The 15529-nt window shown below is 39.9% G+C and overlaps 1 protein-coding gene across 5 annotated transcripts in view; it reads left to right on the top strand.

Moving 5' to 3' along the window:
• Nucleotides 1-21: 21 nt before the first annotated feature.
• The window catches only part of LOC118427599 (glycogen phosphorylase, muscle form-like), a 21518-nt gene continuing 6010 nt past the window's right edge, over nucleotides 22-15529 (top strand). Inside the window, exons 1-14 of one of the 5 annotated variants that reach the window (XM_035837472.1) lie at nucleotides 22-356; nucleotides 4101-4202; nucleotides 5583-5661; nucleotides 6408-6511; nucleotides 7735-7866; nucleotides 9379-9490; nucleotides 9745-9827; nucleotides 11136-11279; nucleotides 11936-11974; nucleotides 12561-12653; nucleotides 13359-13505; nucleotides 13722-13885; nucleotides 14340-14454; nucleotides 15013-15114. In XM_035837472.1, the coding sequence (XP_035693365.1) occupies nucleotides 111-356; nucleotides 4101-4202; nucleotides 5583-5661; nucleotides 6408-6511; nucleotides 7735-7866; nucleotides 9379-9490; nucleotides 9745-9827; nucleotides 11136-11279; nucleotides 11936-11974; nucleotides 12561-12653; nucleotides 13359-13505; nucleotides 13722-13885; nucleotides 14340-14454; nucleotides 15013-15114 (1662 nt within the window). In that variant the 5' untranslated portion in view covers nucleotides 22-110. Of the gene's footprint in view, nucleotides 357-4100; nucleotides 4203-4367; nucleotides 4429-5582; nucleotides 5662-6407; nucleotides 6512-7734; nucleotides 7867-7951; nucleotides 8087-9378; nucleotides 9491-9744; nucleotides 9828-11135; nucleotides 11280-11935; nucleotides 11975-12560; nucleotides 12654-13358; nucleotides 13506-13721; nucleotides 13886-14339; nucleotides 14455-15012; nucleotides 15115-15529 lie in introns of those variants that run through there. The other 4 variants (XM_035837464.1, XM_035837490.1, XM_035837481.1 and 1 more) reach the window with 4 other exon arrangements.

Raw genomic sequence — 15529 nt, 5'->3', positions numbered from 1 at the left:
TCTCATTTGGTACAGTCTACATTTGGGGTATGAAAGCGAGGCCGAGCTGTCTCAGGTGAGTCCAGCCGGGTGAACAGGCGAGAGAGTCCCGTCAGACATCCTCGTCAAACATGGCCTCCGTTCTGCAGTCAGATCACGAGAAACGCAAACAGATCAGCGTCCGGGGGATCGCCCAGGTCGAGAACGTCACCAACTTCAAGAAGTCGTTCAACCGGCACCTTCATTTTACCTTGGTGAAGGATCGAAATGTGGCGACTCCCAGAGACTACTTCTTCGCCTTGGCTCACACGGTTCGCGATAACCTTGTGGGTCGGTGGATCCGAACCCAGCAGTATTACTACGAGAAGGACCCCAAGGTCAGTTTAGTCTGTGCATTATTGAGTGTGTTGTAGGGAGGGATGGTTGAACATGTTGTCTGTGTTGTACGTGACACGGTCACCAGGCACGCCGCCGGTAAAGGGCAGGGGGAGGGCCGGGTGACCCTCAAGGGTGTTCAATGACAAATAGAGTAGAGCTTGAGTCACTCTCGTTTTTCAAGGAACCACAATTTTACTTTCAGATTTATTCCCCTTCCCTTTGCTAGGATTTCCGTGTGTTGAAATGTAAGCTGAGAGCTTGACTTTGAAATATTGCCACCCTGATGCTATTTTTGTAAGGATTTTCTGGTGACTTCCGCAGAAGCAAGGTCGACGACATGAGCCACTAAATTCGAAATTTGCATCTCGCTTGTTTCCCAATCCATCTCGTGCAAAAACTTAGTCAGATCCATTTTTCATCCCAGACAGCGAGGGGGAACTCTATCAAAAGACATTGAAGCTTTAGATTGACACATGAAGGTTCTATCCTTGATTTGAAGGTTTTATTTTGTGCATTGTGCCAGGCTTTTACGATCGATGGTCGATCTTGAATCACATAACGTTACACACCGGACGACATGATTAACTCCACAAACTTCGAGTTCGATACAATAAATTGTCAGGATTCAAGAAATCATCCGGACTCAATATAGATGTATGTGATAACAAGGTAGAAATGTGATTTAAACCGGGACACCCGAGAACTTGCATCCATGCCGGTTGCCGATGTCAACAACTGCACCGGTGTGTAGGGGGCGTTGCCAAAGAATGTCTTCTCAGTTCTTCATCAAGGTTTATGATCTATTCGATCAGTATTACCCACTAAATCTTAACGTATAGGTTTTGACACAAGAACAAATTTTTCAAGATCTAAGTTAGGATTTTGTAGGGTAAAATTGAGAAATTATATGGAGTCTATTTTTGGTGGATGGGTTAGGAAGGTCAGTGCATTGACCTGGGCTCTCTGGTTTCACACTGAAGCTTAAATCTGGGGGAAAATGAAATAGGATTTTTTCATTGCTACCCGATTTTTCTATTCATATATTTTGTCTGCTTGGTCAGAGACCTGTAGATTAGAAAGTTAAAACTTATAAGTTAGAATGAAGATGAGAATGTCATAATGAACACATACTAGTACAGAAGCTGCATTCACTCTTCTGTGGACAAAGTCAAGTCATTGAAATATAAGTTACTCTATATGTCATAATATATTTTTGCCAGTTCAAAATAGGAGTATTGCAAATATGTCTTCATTTACTACACTTCAAAATTTGCCTTGTCCTGAAGAATACACATATATTGTCAAACACTTTCTGACAGTGAGAAAGCAAGCAACCAAAAACAATGTCAAGGGACGCTTTCCATGTGTAAACAAGCATGGCTTCTGGGATTTGCATTACAAAATGTCAATAGGCTATTGATGGGTTCAATAGCAGCTCTATAGTCTAGACCGGAGGGGGGAAATACAGCTGTTACTAAACAATAGAAATGTCATTTAACAGACAATGCTTACCTTTGGAATCAAATTTGATGTCATTGACTTGGGAAAATTAATTCATTTGTTTTCTAGTAATTAAAATGGCTAGAAAAAATCGTTTGCAACCATAACACACTTCCAAATTTTTCTTGAGAAACAGCAAAAGACGAAATCTTGCTTGCCATTGGTAGTTTTGCACATATTTTGCACCAAATGAGTCTAAAAATCATACTGTTAATGTATGTATGTGCACACTCAGTTATTACCAATACAGATAACCTTTAGTATAACTTCTATAAATGATTCATGATAATCTTTAGTGTCTGTTGAGGACTAAGTACAAGTTCAGTTGAAGGTGACCAGCCCATCCTGTTTCACCTTCAGATTATGTTTTGTTAAGTCTTATGTCAAACACAATGGACATAACACAATACACCCGATATTATTATTATTATAACCAGATTAAATGCTCTTGCCACAAACATAGACTGTTATTACATGAGGTTGTCTTAATGGTGAATATATTGTTGGTCGTCCAATGTGTATGCAGACATGTTTTAAACATAAAGCCTTGGGTGCCCCATTTGGGGAATCCTCAAGCACGGTTATAGATGAGTAGGGTTTCTACCCTGTCTGGACCTCTTGTCTACATCTTTGACAGTTCATCTACCTCTTGGTAGTGCTCCTTGTGAATAGCTCCACATCCAGAAGATATTTCTTACTATCATTGAGTATCAATTATTTATTGCTTTATTCACAAACTCTTGCCAGAGATTTTAGCTGGCAGGTCTCTGCTTTAAATTATTGTAACGTTCCTTCAACGCATGCGTGTTTCTAGTGTCATTCCTTCAAAACACTTGTTACACACCCTAAATTGGCCTAAATCAATGGCAAATTTGGAAAATACACTGTTAGATGTGGGGTTACCGCTTAGCAGTACCTGTCTCCAAAGAAGATTAGAGTAAAATTGTGGAATAGTTGTTTAGTCTTTTGACTATACATATTATTATGTGAAAATCTGTCAGAAAGTGTGCAAAAGAAAATGTCAATTACCCTGTCTGGTGAAGAAGTAGGATGCACGTAGTCAACCTATTTATTATTACCAATGGGAGACTTCCTACAAAGTAGTCTTACTGGATTCCCTAACATCAATCATTACAGCTGCATGGTCAGTGGAGGAAAAGATTAACAGGTGGTAACAACAACACTTTTCTCCTCATTTTGCAAGCAAGAAGTTAGAACATTAAACAATGTTTTTGTAAGGTGGGAAAAGTCTACAAACAGTTGGCATGAAATGCCAGTACATACAAATTCCTAGTGTGTGACCTTCAAGTGAAGGTTAGAAATGTTACCTCGCGCATGATACACGTACATGCTGATTAATCTGCCACATTCACCCCCTCCAAAGGCAAACGTGCCTGAATAGAGAGAAAGATGAAAGTAGCAATTCCACTCTGACCCGTGCATTTTGCAAACTCAAAAACATTTTTATGGATCATGTGGGAAAAGTCATACAAAGTCACAAGTAAGTCACAATATGCACAAAAGTTATCTGACAGGTCTACTCTTATTTTGACCTTTAGCTTAAACTGAAGTAGCAATTAGGCTACCAGTTCTCTATTGGTGGGGAGAATCTCTAGCTCCCTCTCTATCTGGTTGTTGAATGTTGCTTCAGTAAACATTGGTCAGAAATAGAAGCTGATTTTCTATAGTCATAGTATCATGAGAAGAAGTAAAGTTACCAGAAAATACTTAGATTTAGTGTAGAAACTTACCTTTATGTTACAAAAGGGTACACGTGTACGTACAATCTATGTATGTTAAATCTGTCTACTGTGCTAATGTCTCTGTATGGGCAGGGAATGTTTACATATAACCTATGGAGTGGTATCATAAAGAAATGTTTGGCCTTGGGCTATTTTGGTTCACTGACCATGTACTGACCCAGGAACAAAAGTTACGCATGTGTTTCTTTACACCAATACTAGTACTTGAATAACTACAGTAGAATCTGTATCTGTGTTATAAAAAGTCTTCAAAACTTACGATTTAGCAGAAAAATTCATTATGTAATCAATGGCAGAAAAGGATAATATACAGTTTATAGAGGGGCGTCTAATAGTATGTTTCTGCACTCCCCAATATACACAGTATTATGTTTTTTGCAGACTGGAAGGGTTGCAAAGCAGTATGGAGAAGTCTGCCATCTCTGATTGTAATAATATGTGTTGTTAAAAGTTATTTTTTATGCTTGTTGTTCCACACAGCGTATCTACTACCTATCTCTGGAGTACTACATGGGGCGAGCCCTCTGCAATACCATGATCAACCTGGGCATCCAGGGCGCCTGTGACGAGGCTATGTATCAGGTAAAGTCTGTAGTAATATCACCTCTAACCTGGGTCTCCAGGGGGCCTGTGATGAGGCTATATATCAGGTAAAGTCTGTAGTAATATCACCTCTAACCTGGGTCTCCAGGGGGCCTGTGATGAGGCTATGTATCAGGTAAAGTCTGTAGTAATATCACCTCTACCCTACTCATTCATGTAGCTCTAACCTTGGCCTCCAGGGGCCTGTGACGAGGCTATGTATCAGGTAAAGTCTGTAGTAAAATCTAACGTAACCTATTGGGTCAGCTATAGTCCAGACTCTCAAGTATAACATAAACGCTTTTCCTATGTTTACATGTGACCATTTCCTCTTAATCCAAATTAAAGGAACTATAGAAGCTTCTCCTAAGTTAACAACCAGTTGAGCCAGAGTTCAAAAGTATAAATACAGTATGCATTTATATACTTGTAGCGTAATGTTACATTAATAGCTATAGCGTGCCAAGATTAAAGCAGAGTATACTGGAATGGTGCCCACTATCAGATGTTTCACAGTGCTGGAGAATGTCGTTTATCCCAGCTATTTGCAATCCTGCCAGTTATAATTTGATGCAAATGCACTACTGTGTTAGAGTGTCCCTGACATGGACTCTTTATGTTTCCAGTACGTAGATTGGGTGTTTTTCAAACATGCTTGCTAAAGCACCCATTGTGTAATTGCTAGTATGTCTAATAAGCTATAGCATGCTCAGAAGCAAGAAGCAAAACTTGCTTCAAAGGTGTAAACAATATCATATTCAAGCAGATCTTGTGACCTCTTTCTTTCTATATAACAGTACTCTTTATGTATAATGTCAGAATGACAGAACTGAACATACTTTTTATCTTATATTTCATATATTTCATTATACTAGTTACATTTTAAAGCTTTAAAATTGACAGTTTTCAAAACTCCATTGTAATTAAGCAAGAAAGAAGCAGTATTCAACATTGATCAGAGATACAGAGCTTGACCAGGATTTTCACAGAAATGGGCAGATATGGTAGTTGTTGTAAAGGGTAAAATATAGACAGAGTCTAAAGTCATTATGAAATATCATACCACATGTCACACACTAGAAGCAATAACATGAACTTGGGATCCACTAGGGATCCCTATACTTAGTACACTACTGTACATTGTATCATGGTATGTATGTATGTATCATGATTTCTTTAGTGGATAAGACAAACTGTTATATATCAGTGTCCAAAATCATTATGAAATGCTATAACATTATATCACTCACTAGAGGCAATACCATGAACTTTGTATCCACTTGGGACCCCTATGCACTGTTGTATACTGTATCATGTATCCTGATATCTTGTGTGGATAAGACTGCCAGACATACTGTTACATATCATTATGTTTGACAGGTTGGCCTGGATATAGAAGAACTACAGGAGATAGAGGAAGATGCTGGGCTGGGCAATGGTGGCTTGGGCAGGCTGGCTGGTAGGTCAAACCTGTACAACTAGTGACCGCCTCTGCATAAGGACCACCTGCACACTTTCTGGTGGTCCCTTATGTTATTTTTCCCATTGACCTAATTAATTAAAGTTCTGTCTACGATAACAACCTGTCATAAAAGCGAAGAGCAGCCTAAAATGGAACCAGCCATTCCTAATCTGGCTGAAGAAACTGTACTTTACTCTACTCTATCCCTCAAACAGTTTGACTGTACTGAAATAGTGAAAAGTCAGTGGTGCATATTACAACATGACCTAATTTTTTTAAGACTTCAATGTTTTTGTGAGGGTATGTGAGTATGGAGGATATGTTCTCATTATTGTAAGCTGAGACAGACACTATAGTCACTGTGGTATAAATGGCATTGTGCCAAAGCTGACCACTTGAAAGAAAAGTGCCAGGACATGAGGTAGAAAGAACTTCAAAGTGACAAGACTATGGCTGTATGTGGCAAATGGCACAGAAAAACAGAACTGGAAATCGTGTGCATCCTGATGGCACTGCCAATTTCATGCCACTTGTTAATGGTCCAGTGCTGAGGAAAACAGTTGCACCAGGTTTGCAGATTGTACGTGCTATGATTACATTCAATACATGTGTTAAAACATGATAAAAATTCATTTTTGCTAAGCTTCTTTTTACAGTGTAAGCTTACAATGGGAATCACAGTGTTTATGCAAAAAGCCAAATATAGAAGATGATTAACAAAACAGTAATTTTGTCCGTTATAGCTTGTTTCCTGGACTCCATGGCCACGCTTGGACTGGCCGCGTACGGTTACGGGATCCGATACGACTACGGAATCTTCACCCAGAAAATTCAGGAGGGTTGGCAGGTACAAGCTCCTACATTTTATAGGACTTTTTAACATAACCCAGTTGCTTGGATATGCGACATGCAAAAAGTTTGTTTGGGATGGTTGTTTGCACGTCCCATATCTTTTCCCTGTGTTGTTTCTAAACTATGTCTTGATGTCCTGTACAGCCACTAATAGTACTGACATGATACATGTTTATCTACAGTCAATAAAGAATACATTGTGATGAGATAATATCATCATACCTTCAAGTTTGAAGGTGGCAATTCCTAAGAGTTGTGTAATTAACAACATGCAATATGTAGATGATACAGGTGTCTGTTCAAAAATTAGTATAATGACTAATACGCAGCTGCTGCATAGAATGAATAAACTTTAAAGCTGTTTTGACAAATGTGATGAATTTCAAATAGAAGATGCTTGCACTATTTTTCCATTGAAAAAGCATGACATGCATTACACAATATGTAAAGTATAGTAATGTGTGATATAGATTGTTGTATGCTCAATGATTCATGGCTATGTTTCCATATACAGTAACATTGAAAACATTACACAAATCAATATATGTATATAATAAATGTTGCAATACACTAACATAATTCAAGACTTATAGCTCATAATGATACCACAGACTGCTACTTGGTGCCTCTTGAATTGACACTGATACCGCACACCAGTTTCTTAAGCAGGGCATCACCCGTGGCTTCTGTGCTTAGCTCAGGACTCACAACATGTATAACACAACTTGTTTTTTCTTGATGCACAATTGTAAACACAACATGAATGCTATATATGCACAGCTATGCTCACTGGAGGTATAGTGTAAGTTGCTATGCTTGCTGGAGATACAATGTAGACTGCTTTACTTACTGGAGATTTACTTATATTGTTGATTGCTTAACTTACTGGAGATATAATGTAGAATGCTACGCTAAGCAGAGACATAATGTTACTACTATATCAACTTTTGACATAACGTAGACTACAATAATACCTAGATATGTAACATTGACTTCTCCACTACCTATAGAGATGTAACATCAACTTCTACTACACAACCTATAGATGTAACATTGACTACTACACTAACTAACGATGTAACATAGACTACTACGTACACACTATCAAGAGATGTAACATAGACTGCTTCACTTACCACTGACTAAACACCAACTAAACACACCATTGGGTGACTGACACCCCAAACCCGCACAACACGCTCTCTCTCAACCAATCAGACAGAAGAGCCTGATGACTGGCTGCAGTACGGGAACCCGTGGGAGAAATCCCGCCCCGAGTTCACGATTCCCATCAAGTTCTACGGACGCATAGAGAAACATGGAGACAAGTACAAGTGGGTAGACTGCCAGGTGAGTCGGCTACGTCAGCCTGGTTAACCTTGAAGTATAACCAGAACCTAACTGAGGTGTGTTTGCATGTCGTTTAACATGACAGTTGGAGGAGCCGGACGATTGGCTGCGGCACGGGAACCCCTGGGAGAAGGCGCGGCCGGAGTACATGATCCCCATTCATTTCTTTGGCAAGGTGGAGACTGATGGCAACAAAAAACACAAATGGGTCAACACGCAGGTCGGTGGTAATAACAATAGCTGTGATGTTCTTCTCTCTTCTTCCTCCTCCAAGTGATCAATGTATTAATTTGGTGTGTTTATTTTGCAAGGGATTGTACAGTGTAGTAGCCTGGGTACCATCCAATTTCTACCGGGGCTCCTTACACCCTGGTAGAAATTGGATGGTACCCAGGCTAACAGTATAGCACTGTGTCAAAACTACTGTGTAGGTGTAGGTGATTGAGAAAAAGTCAGAACCTACTTCTGTTGTGGAAAGGAGTCGCTTGCTGTGATGACATTTGTAATCTTGTAGCATCCATTGCAGGGCTTTAGCCAGCTCGAAATTTTTTTCCGTCAGCCAATTACAATCGTCGCGAAAACCGCGAAAATTAATTAGAAGGACTGAACTGAGACCTTGAAAAACGGGTTTTAATGAGATTATCGTATGCGAAAGGGCGCCGACACACATTGTCAACAATCATAACAATAGCAAAACAAACAGTGTGTGGCTTTTACGGCCGTGGATGGCGTCCCCAAGCCGCCTGTAGCTTCCACCAAGGATTTTTGTCCGTCAAGGTTGACGGATTGGTTTTAAATTTTTTCCATCAGACGCAGCAAATTTCCGTCAATTGACGGAAAAACGGACGCTGGCTAGACCCCTGATCCATTGTACCATCCCTTCACATACTGCTGTGTCTTCATTCATTGCTTTACAGAGCTTCAAGTTCAGAAACATTGTTTACATCAAATGCAACTGCTCATCTGTATCTGTCATTTTTCTTTCTATCCACAGCTCTTCATCTTGTAAAATTCATTGTAAAACCCCTCTTCTTAGGCATGTATGTTCAGAAGTCAAATATATCAGTAGCTGGTGCTATTATTTGCTCTTCTCTTTACTGTATCTGTATTACATGTTTTTTCTTTCTTTCATCAGCTGGCTTTAACATCATTTTCTCTCTCTTTCATTCTCTCTCACTCGCACACTCTCTTTCTCTCTTTAATCATCTTACAATGCTGGAGATTGTTGTCTCTTTTGCTGTGATTGTAATAGACAATTATTTCATAGATGTGCATGGACAGTTTTCTAAGTATTGATGAGTAAAACAAGCTCTTACAGCACTTGCCATCTACATGTCCTCTACTAAAGATTTCAAATGTAGTGGATCTTCTATTGCCTTATGCAATATAACTCTGAGCATCTTTGGGTTAACTATGTATAAGATGATGAAAGCACCACCCGCAAGTACAAAAAGACAACATGTTTATACCGGGTACATTGTATTGTGTTCTCTCCCCCTATGCCACTCCCAGATGGTATATGCCATGCCGTATGACAGCCCCATCCCAGGGTATGGCAACAACACTGTCAACACCATGAGACTGTGGTCTGCAAAGGCACCCAAGAACTTCGACCTCAAGTTCTGTAAGTCTTTGGAAATAGCCCAATATTCAACCTTGTTTGGTTTGCTTTGCACACTGTCAGTCCCTGGACCATAGTTACCAGGCTACAAGTCAAAGTTGTCATGTTTAATCTCATGATTGCCCTATACCTTTTGTTACACGTTTTCTGCATAACATTTTGTGTGCAATTTTTAAACGCAGTTTTGAGCATTTTGTCCAGGCGGCAAATAGCAAGGCAATGAGTTGACCATCCTTCATTGTAATTCTATGTGACAGTTAACGACGGCGAGTACATCCAGGCTGTGTGCGACAGGAACTTGGCTGAGAACATCTCCCGCGTGCTGTACCCCAATGACAACGTGAGTCAGCGACTTTTCCCTTCAACTGGTCCGAAAACTGCTCCTGTTCATTATTGCTGTACTAATCATTTCAATTCAAGTCCAACTCTTAATGCCGCAGTTACATGTTTTACAATTTACTTGAATGCATATTTACCTCCATGAAAAAATGGAGGTATAGTTTTGAGTGTGTCTGTGTGTGTGTCTGTGTGTGTGTGTGTCTGTCTGTGTGTCCGCATATTTGTGGTCATCATAACTTGAGAACCTCTTGATGGACTACGATGATATTTGGTATGTGGGTAGGGGTTGGGAAGACGAAGGTCAAGGTCAATTTTGGGCCCCCTGGTGTGTGACCTTGGTACTGCAGCGCAACTTCCGGTTTTGCTATCTCGGTGTTCTGAACATGCTATGGTCAAGATTTTTAAGTATTAGATAGCTCTTGTGCTCAGGAAAAAATTACGTAAGTTTGGGCCCCCTAGCGTCTAGTTTGGGGATAGCAGGGGCATTTTTGTCAAAAACTTCTGACGAGGATAACTCAAGAAGGGAACAACGGATTTTCATCATTTTTGGTATGTAGGTACCTTAGACAATGTTGTACAAGATTAAATACAAATTATGCAAAATAGGAGTACATTTGCATAATTAATGAGGATATTATATCATGGCAGTTTTTTCAATGTATCTCTTGTTCTGGATGTGATATGGTCTTGACATTTGGCTGGTAGATAGCTTGCAGTGTCATGACAAAGTGGGGCAGGTTTCAGCCCCCTAACATTTAATTTCGGAACTGCAGGGGCGTTTTTGTCAAGACATTCTAAAGAGGATAACTGCAGAAAAAATTGATGGATTGGCATCATTTTAGGCATGCGGGTACCTTAGGCAAAGATGTTCATAATGATATACATTTTATGCGAATTAGGACCTAATTTGCATAATTAATGAGGAAATTGTATAATTCCATTGTTTTCAATAACTGGACTTCAATAAATGTAACACATGTTAAGTATGATGGGTGGAATATAAGCAGATACCAAATATGGTAATGAGGAACTTATTTGCATAATTTATGTAAAAATTTCAAAAACGCTTTATGATTAATAATGGGAATTTTATAATTGTGACGTGTACGTTAGTCAATGATGAACAATACCATGCATAAATTATGTTAATGTGTTAGTCAATTGCATAAAATTTACGAAAGCTCTAAATTTTCATGGAGGTATGAGGTCGCCGAACTCTAGTTTCTATAGTAGCATGCAGTTCTCATAATATCTGCTAGAGGGTGCTCATGATCAGTGAGTGAACACTCAAGTTTGTATTTGTGTGCAGATGTTTGAAGGGAAGGAGCTGCGTCTGAAGCAGGAGTACTTCATGGTGGCCGCTACGCTACAGGACATCATCCGGCGCTACAAGTCCTCCAAGTTCGGCTGCAGGGATCCCGTCAGGACCAACTTTGAGGCTTTCCCCGAGAAGGTGGGTCAACGACCTTGTACATGCACGTTTCCTCCCTCCAGTCAGAAAACACCCAGCTTTCCCTGCTTCGTACCTAGAACATAACATTATCAGTATGTTGCTCTGGCACTGTATGAAACATGGAACCAATGCTTTGCATTTTTTTTTTTTGCAATGCTTCGATGATGTAGCCAAACTGCTGCAAAATTTGATGAGCAATTGTGTAAATCATCTCAGTGATACGTGTATGTTGTTGTATCAAGTGCTATGCATGTAACCTTGCAAGTACCTTTTTAACAAGACTGTTTTGGCCTTTAATTGGTGCACATTGGTGCTGTAGTGTACGGAGGGTTAGAAAATATGATGTCTTTTCTTTCCATTTGACCAAGAAAACTCCCTATTTTACTGAAAGATGGGAAAAGTTATTGAGATACCAGTTGGGTAAAACAGACAGAGATTGCACTATAGAAAAGAATCAAATCAATGGTTTAAACTTTGATGAACTTTGAACTCAAACCTTTCCCCCTTCATTCTGTCCATCATTTTTTCCCTCCAAGATGTGTGCTAGTTCCTGAGCTAATCTCTCTAACTTGTCATGATACGCCCCTTACTGCACACCTCTTCACTGCATGTGTCTCTGTGTGGAGTAACCATGGTAGTCTACATCTCACCTGTAGGAGGATATCTGTAGTCCCCTCCAACAGCTTCATGAGAAGGTTAGAGTTTTGTTCCTGTCAACCCTTCTTTTCTTGGTTCCTGTCTAGTTGTTTCATACTTCTATGTTGTTCCCCTCAATAGAAGTGTGCTTACATTGGGTGTGTTCATCCATGTTTGTTTGTTTGCATCCCTATCAAATGTTGTCAGCCATATTGGTGTCCGAAGTTGCATTTCAGTTGCCTTTTCATGTAGTGTATCTTTTGTTTTTGAATTTTGTTTTTACTGGATCTCTATTCTGGTTTTAGACATGTCATGGTGGGTATCTTGAAGCATTAGAAGATATCTGACTGTTTTATTGAAATGCAGAATGCCAATATGGCTGCAGATACATCAATGATGCTGCATGAGCACGCTCTATATGAAAACAAAGTTGCTTACAACTGTTCAAAAGGTTTTAAGTCATTTATTGATGTTTAAAGCATCAGGTATCCATTGAGCACCAAATCTGTGTTGGTGATGGGGTTAGACAGCAGGGTGAGGGGGGATAGGCACAAAAGACACACAAAGTCAAACATTCAGGATTTTTAAAGATGTGTCCTTGTCCTCTGATTGGTTGTGTGGATTAATCACATTACCTCCTGACAGGTTGCCATCCAGCTGAATGACACCCACCCTGCCCTGGCCATCCCTGAACTCATGAGAATCCTGGTGGATATAGAAGAGATGCCATGGGACAAGGTACATTTTACTGTTTAATGTTTTGTATGTTACGTGGTATGCACAAGTAGCTGATATCTACAGTATGATTCCCATGTTGTAATACATGTATTTTGGTGAAAAATGGCCCCCGCTTAGAAAGGGGGGACAAGTTGGCATCTTTGCAAGTCAAGCTGGAAAAAGCAAAAGATTCCTGTTTTTTGTGATGAACCCAAAAACTAGATGTTTTTTTGTTGTTGCAGTTGCACATATGTGATAGTATCCTCTGCTGTGACTGAAAAGACAAAGGATGCTTGTTTTCCTTTAATTAGAAGCTATTTTGTACTACACATTGTCATCTTATATGTTGCCAATAACAGGCTATTTCAAGGAGACATGATATCTCCCTTAGTTCCAACCATTGACAAGAGCAGTTGTGTAGTATGTTGACTATGATATAACCATTGGCCACCATGAATGGTTAAGCCTGAAGGTTACCAGGTGAATTTGAATTTGACAACAACACAAGACATATGAAGACAAACATGCAGATTTATTGGTCTGACAACACCTAGTCTGTGTAACACAAACTCCGTTGTCCAGGGCTGTAACCAGCCCCTCCCCGGCGGATGTTTGGTGGGCTGCTATAAGCGAGATTTAATCAGGCTAGACAACACCATGTACAATGTAGGTTTCAGATGGGACCATAACTGATGTTTGCCATGTTGTTGTTGCACCTTGTCCCAGGCTCTTGAGATCACTCAGCGAGCCTGTGCATACACCAACCATACGCTGCTGCCGGAGGCACTGGAACGGTGGCCGATCCACATGTTCGAGTACCTCCTGCCCCGCCATCTCCAGATCATCTATGACATCAACGCCGGGCACATGGAGGTATGTCACTGTGGTATTGTAGTGCCACCTAGCAACTCATGACAAAACTGCAGGAAGATGCAGTACTTCCATTTTGGATTGGTATCCCATAGTGACTTAGTCATAGGCCTTGCCATAAGTTTGAACACACTATTTTTTCCCTTTGGATTCATACATATTGGTTAGGCTTCCATTTACTTATAGACCAATGTTTCTTGATCGTTTTGTTTCCCATAGAGAGTTGCCAAGATGTGGCCGGGTGACTTTGATCGCATGAGGAGGATGTCTATAATTGAGGAGGGTTCTGTGAAGAACATCAACATGGCCCACCTGTGTATCGTGGGTTCTCACGCTGTCAATGGGGTGGCAGCCATCCACTCTGACCTGCTGCAGAAGGGCTTGTAAGTCCATTACAAAGTACTATGTATGAATGAATGAAAGACCATTATTGCATGTGTATGCTCATACAATGTTCAGGTCTTGGTGATAAAGTAGAGGTCTTATTACCATGACATAAGAATGTGTCATTGTGATACATCCACATTCTAAATCCTCATTCTAGAATTTCTGAGAAATGTATAGCATTTGTTAATTGTCCGATTCATTTCTATGTACATTTTCTTTCACTTACTTTAAGAATAGTTATAATTATAATGTTCACTTTATGTCTCTTGCTGAGCACTAGTTCATTAGTTCATTCTCTCTGTGATTCTTTTGTACATGTTGATATAGACATTTTTCATTCCAGCTCTGAGAAAGTTCCTTTTTTGCAACAAGACTTAAAGTGGATTAATGGTGCAATATTTTCCTTTGCATAGGTGAAAAATATATTTTCCTGTGTTATGTATTCCCCAGGTTTAAGGACTTCTTTGAGATGGATCCTCACAAGTTTCAGAACAAGACAAACGGCATCACCCCTCGCCGCTGGCTGCTGCTGTGTAACCCTAACCTGGCCGATCTCATTGCAGAGGTTTGTGTTTGTCACTCACTTTCCCTGTCACTGAAGTAGGCGGGTACCGACAACCATGTTGGTGTCTTTGATTTGCTTTTCAGTGAATTCTTGTGTGTCAATTCAGTATTCTTCTTGTAGTCTCTTCTTTGAGCAGTTTTAGAGGGTTGAAAGATCTTAAAATGAGATGGAGCTTATGTTTCACTGAACTGCAAATGGAGATACCAAGAGGGCAGCAGCCACAGCACATTAAACTGCTCTATGATAATAATAAGTTTTGTTTGCATCAGTATGTGTCAAGGCATATTGCATGTCAGTTTTGTCCTGTTCAAAAAAAAATCTCGAGCGTTTTGCCTTTATGTGTGTTTTTCTGGGTGGGTTTTACATGCAGAGCATGTCATTTTCTGCATCACCCTTGGTCCCACCCCTCTTGCATGTCCTTCCCTTGGCCAGGCTGATACCTTGGGCAAAACAGAATACCTGCTGTACGAAGGTGCAAGAAATGTGATACAGAATCCCGCTGCATGAATGAAGATTTAAAAATGTTTTAACTGATAGAAAGATACCTCTTGTGTGTAGAAACTTGGTGAGACGTGGGTGACCAAGCTGGATGAACTGAGGGGACTGGAGAAGTTTGCTAACGACCAGAAGTTCCTGCTGTCTGTGGCCAAGGTCAAACAGGTCAGAGTCAATATTCTGTACTAACTGTGCAGTGTAATGTGTTTATGTGGTAATGGTATGTTAATGAATAACATGTAACTGAGTTAATGCCAAATGAAATACTCCAATGTTACTTTACTGCAAATTGCTGTGTCATGAATTAGAGACAATGGTTAACTTGCAATAAAGCAATTCACTTACTGTTTAGGTACCTAGATTTGAAAATATCAATTAATAAAGTAATTAGGAAGAAATAGTTATATTTCAGCCATACCATAGGTATGGTGAAATATATTGTATTCGTAATGTTTCTTTCTCCTGTCAAATCTTCGGAACACGGTATCTCCGTTGTTCCTGAACCGATTGACTTGAAATTTGGCACAAGGGTAGAGTGGGCCAATACCCCCAGGCGTTTTTTTTCAATTTTTTCATATCT

Source organism: Branchiostoma floridae, chromosome 1 (assembly GCF_000003815.2).
Source record: "Branchiostoma floridae strain S238N-H82 chromosome 1, Bfl_VNyyK, whole genome shotgun sequence".
NCBI lineage: Eukaryota > Metazoa > Chordata > Leptocardii > Amphioxiformes > Branchiostomatidae > Branchiostoma > Branchiostoma floridae.
This window is presented reverse-complemented; position numbering and strand designations above follow the sequence as displayed.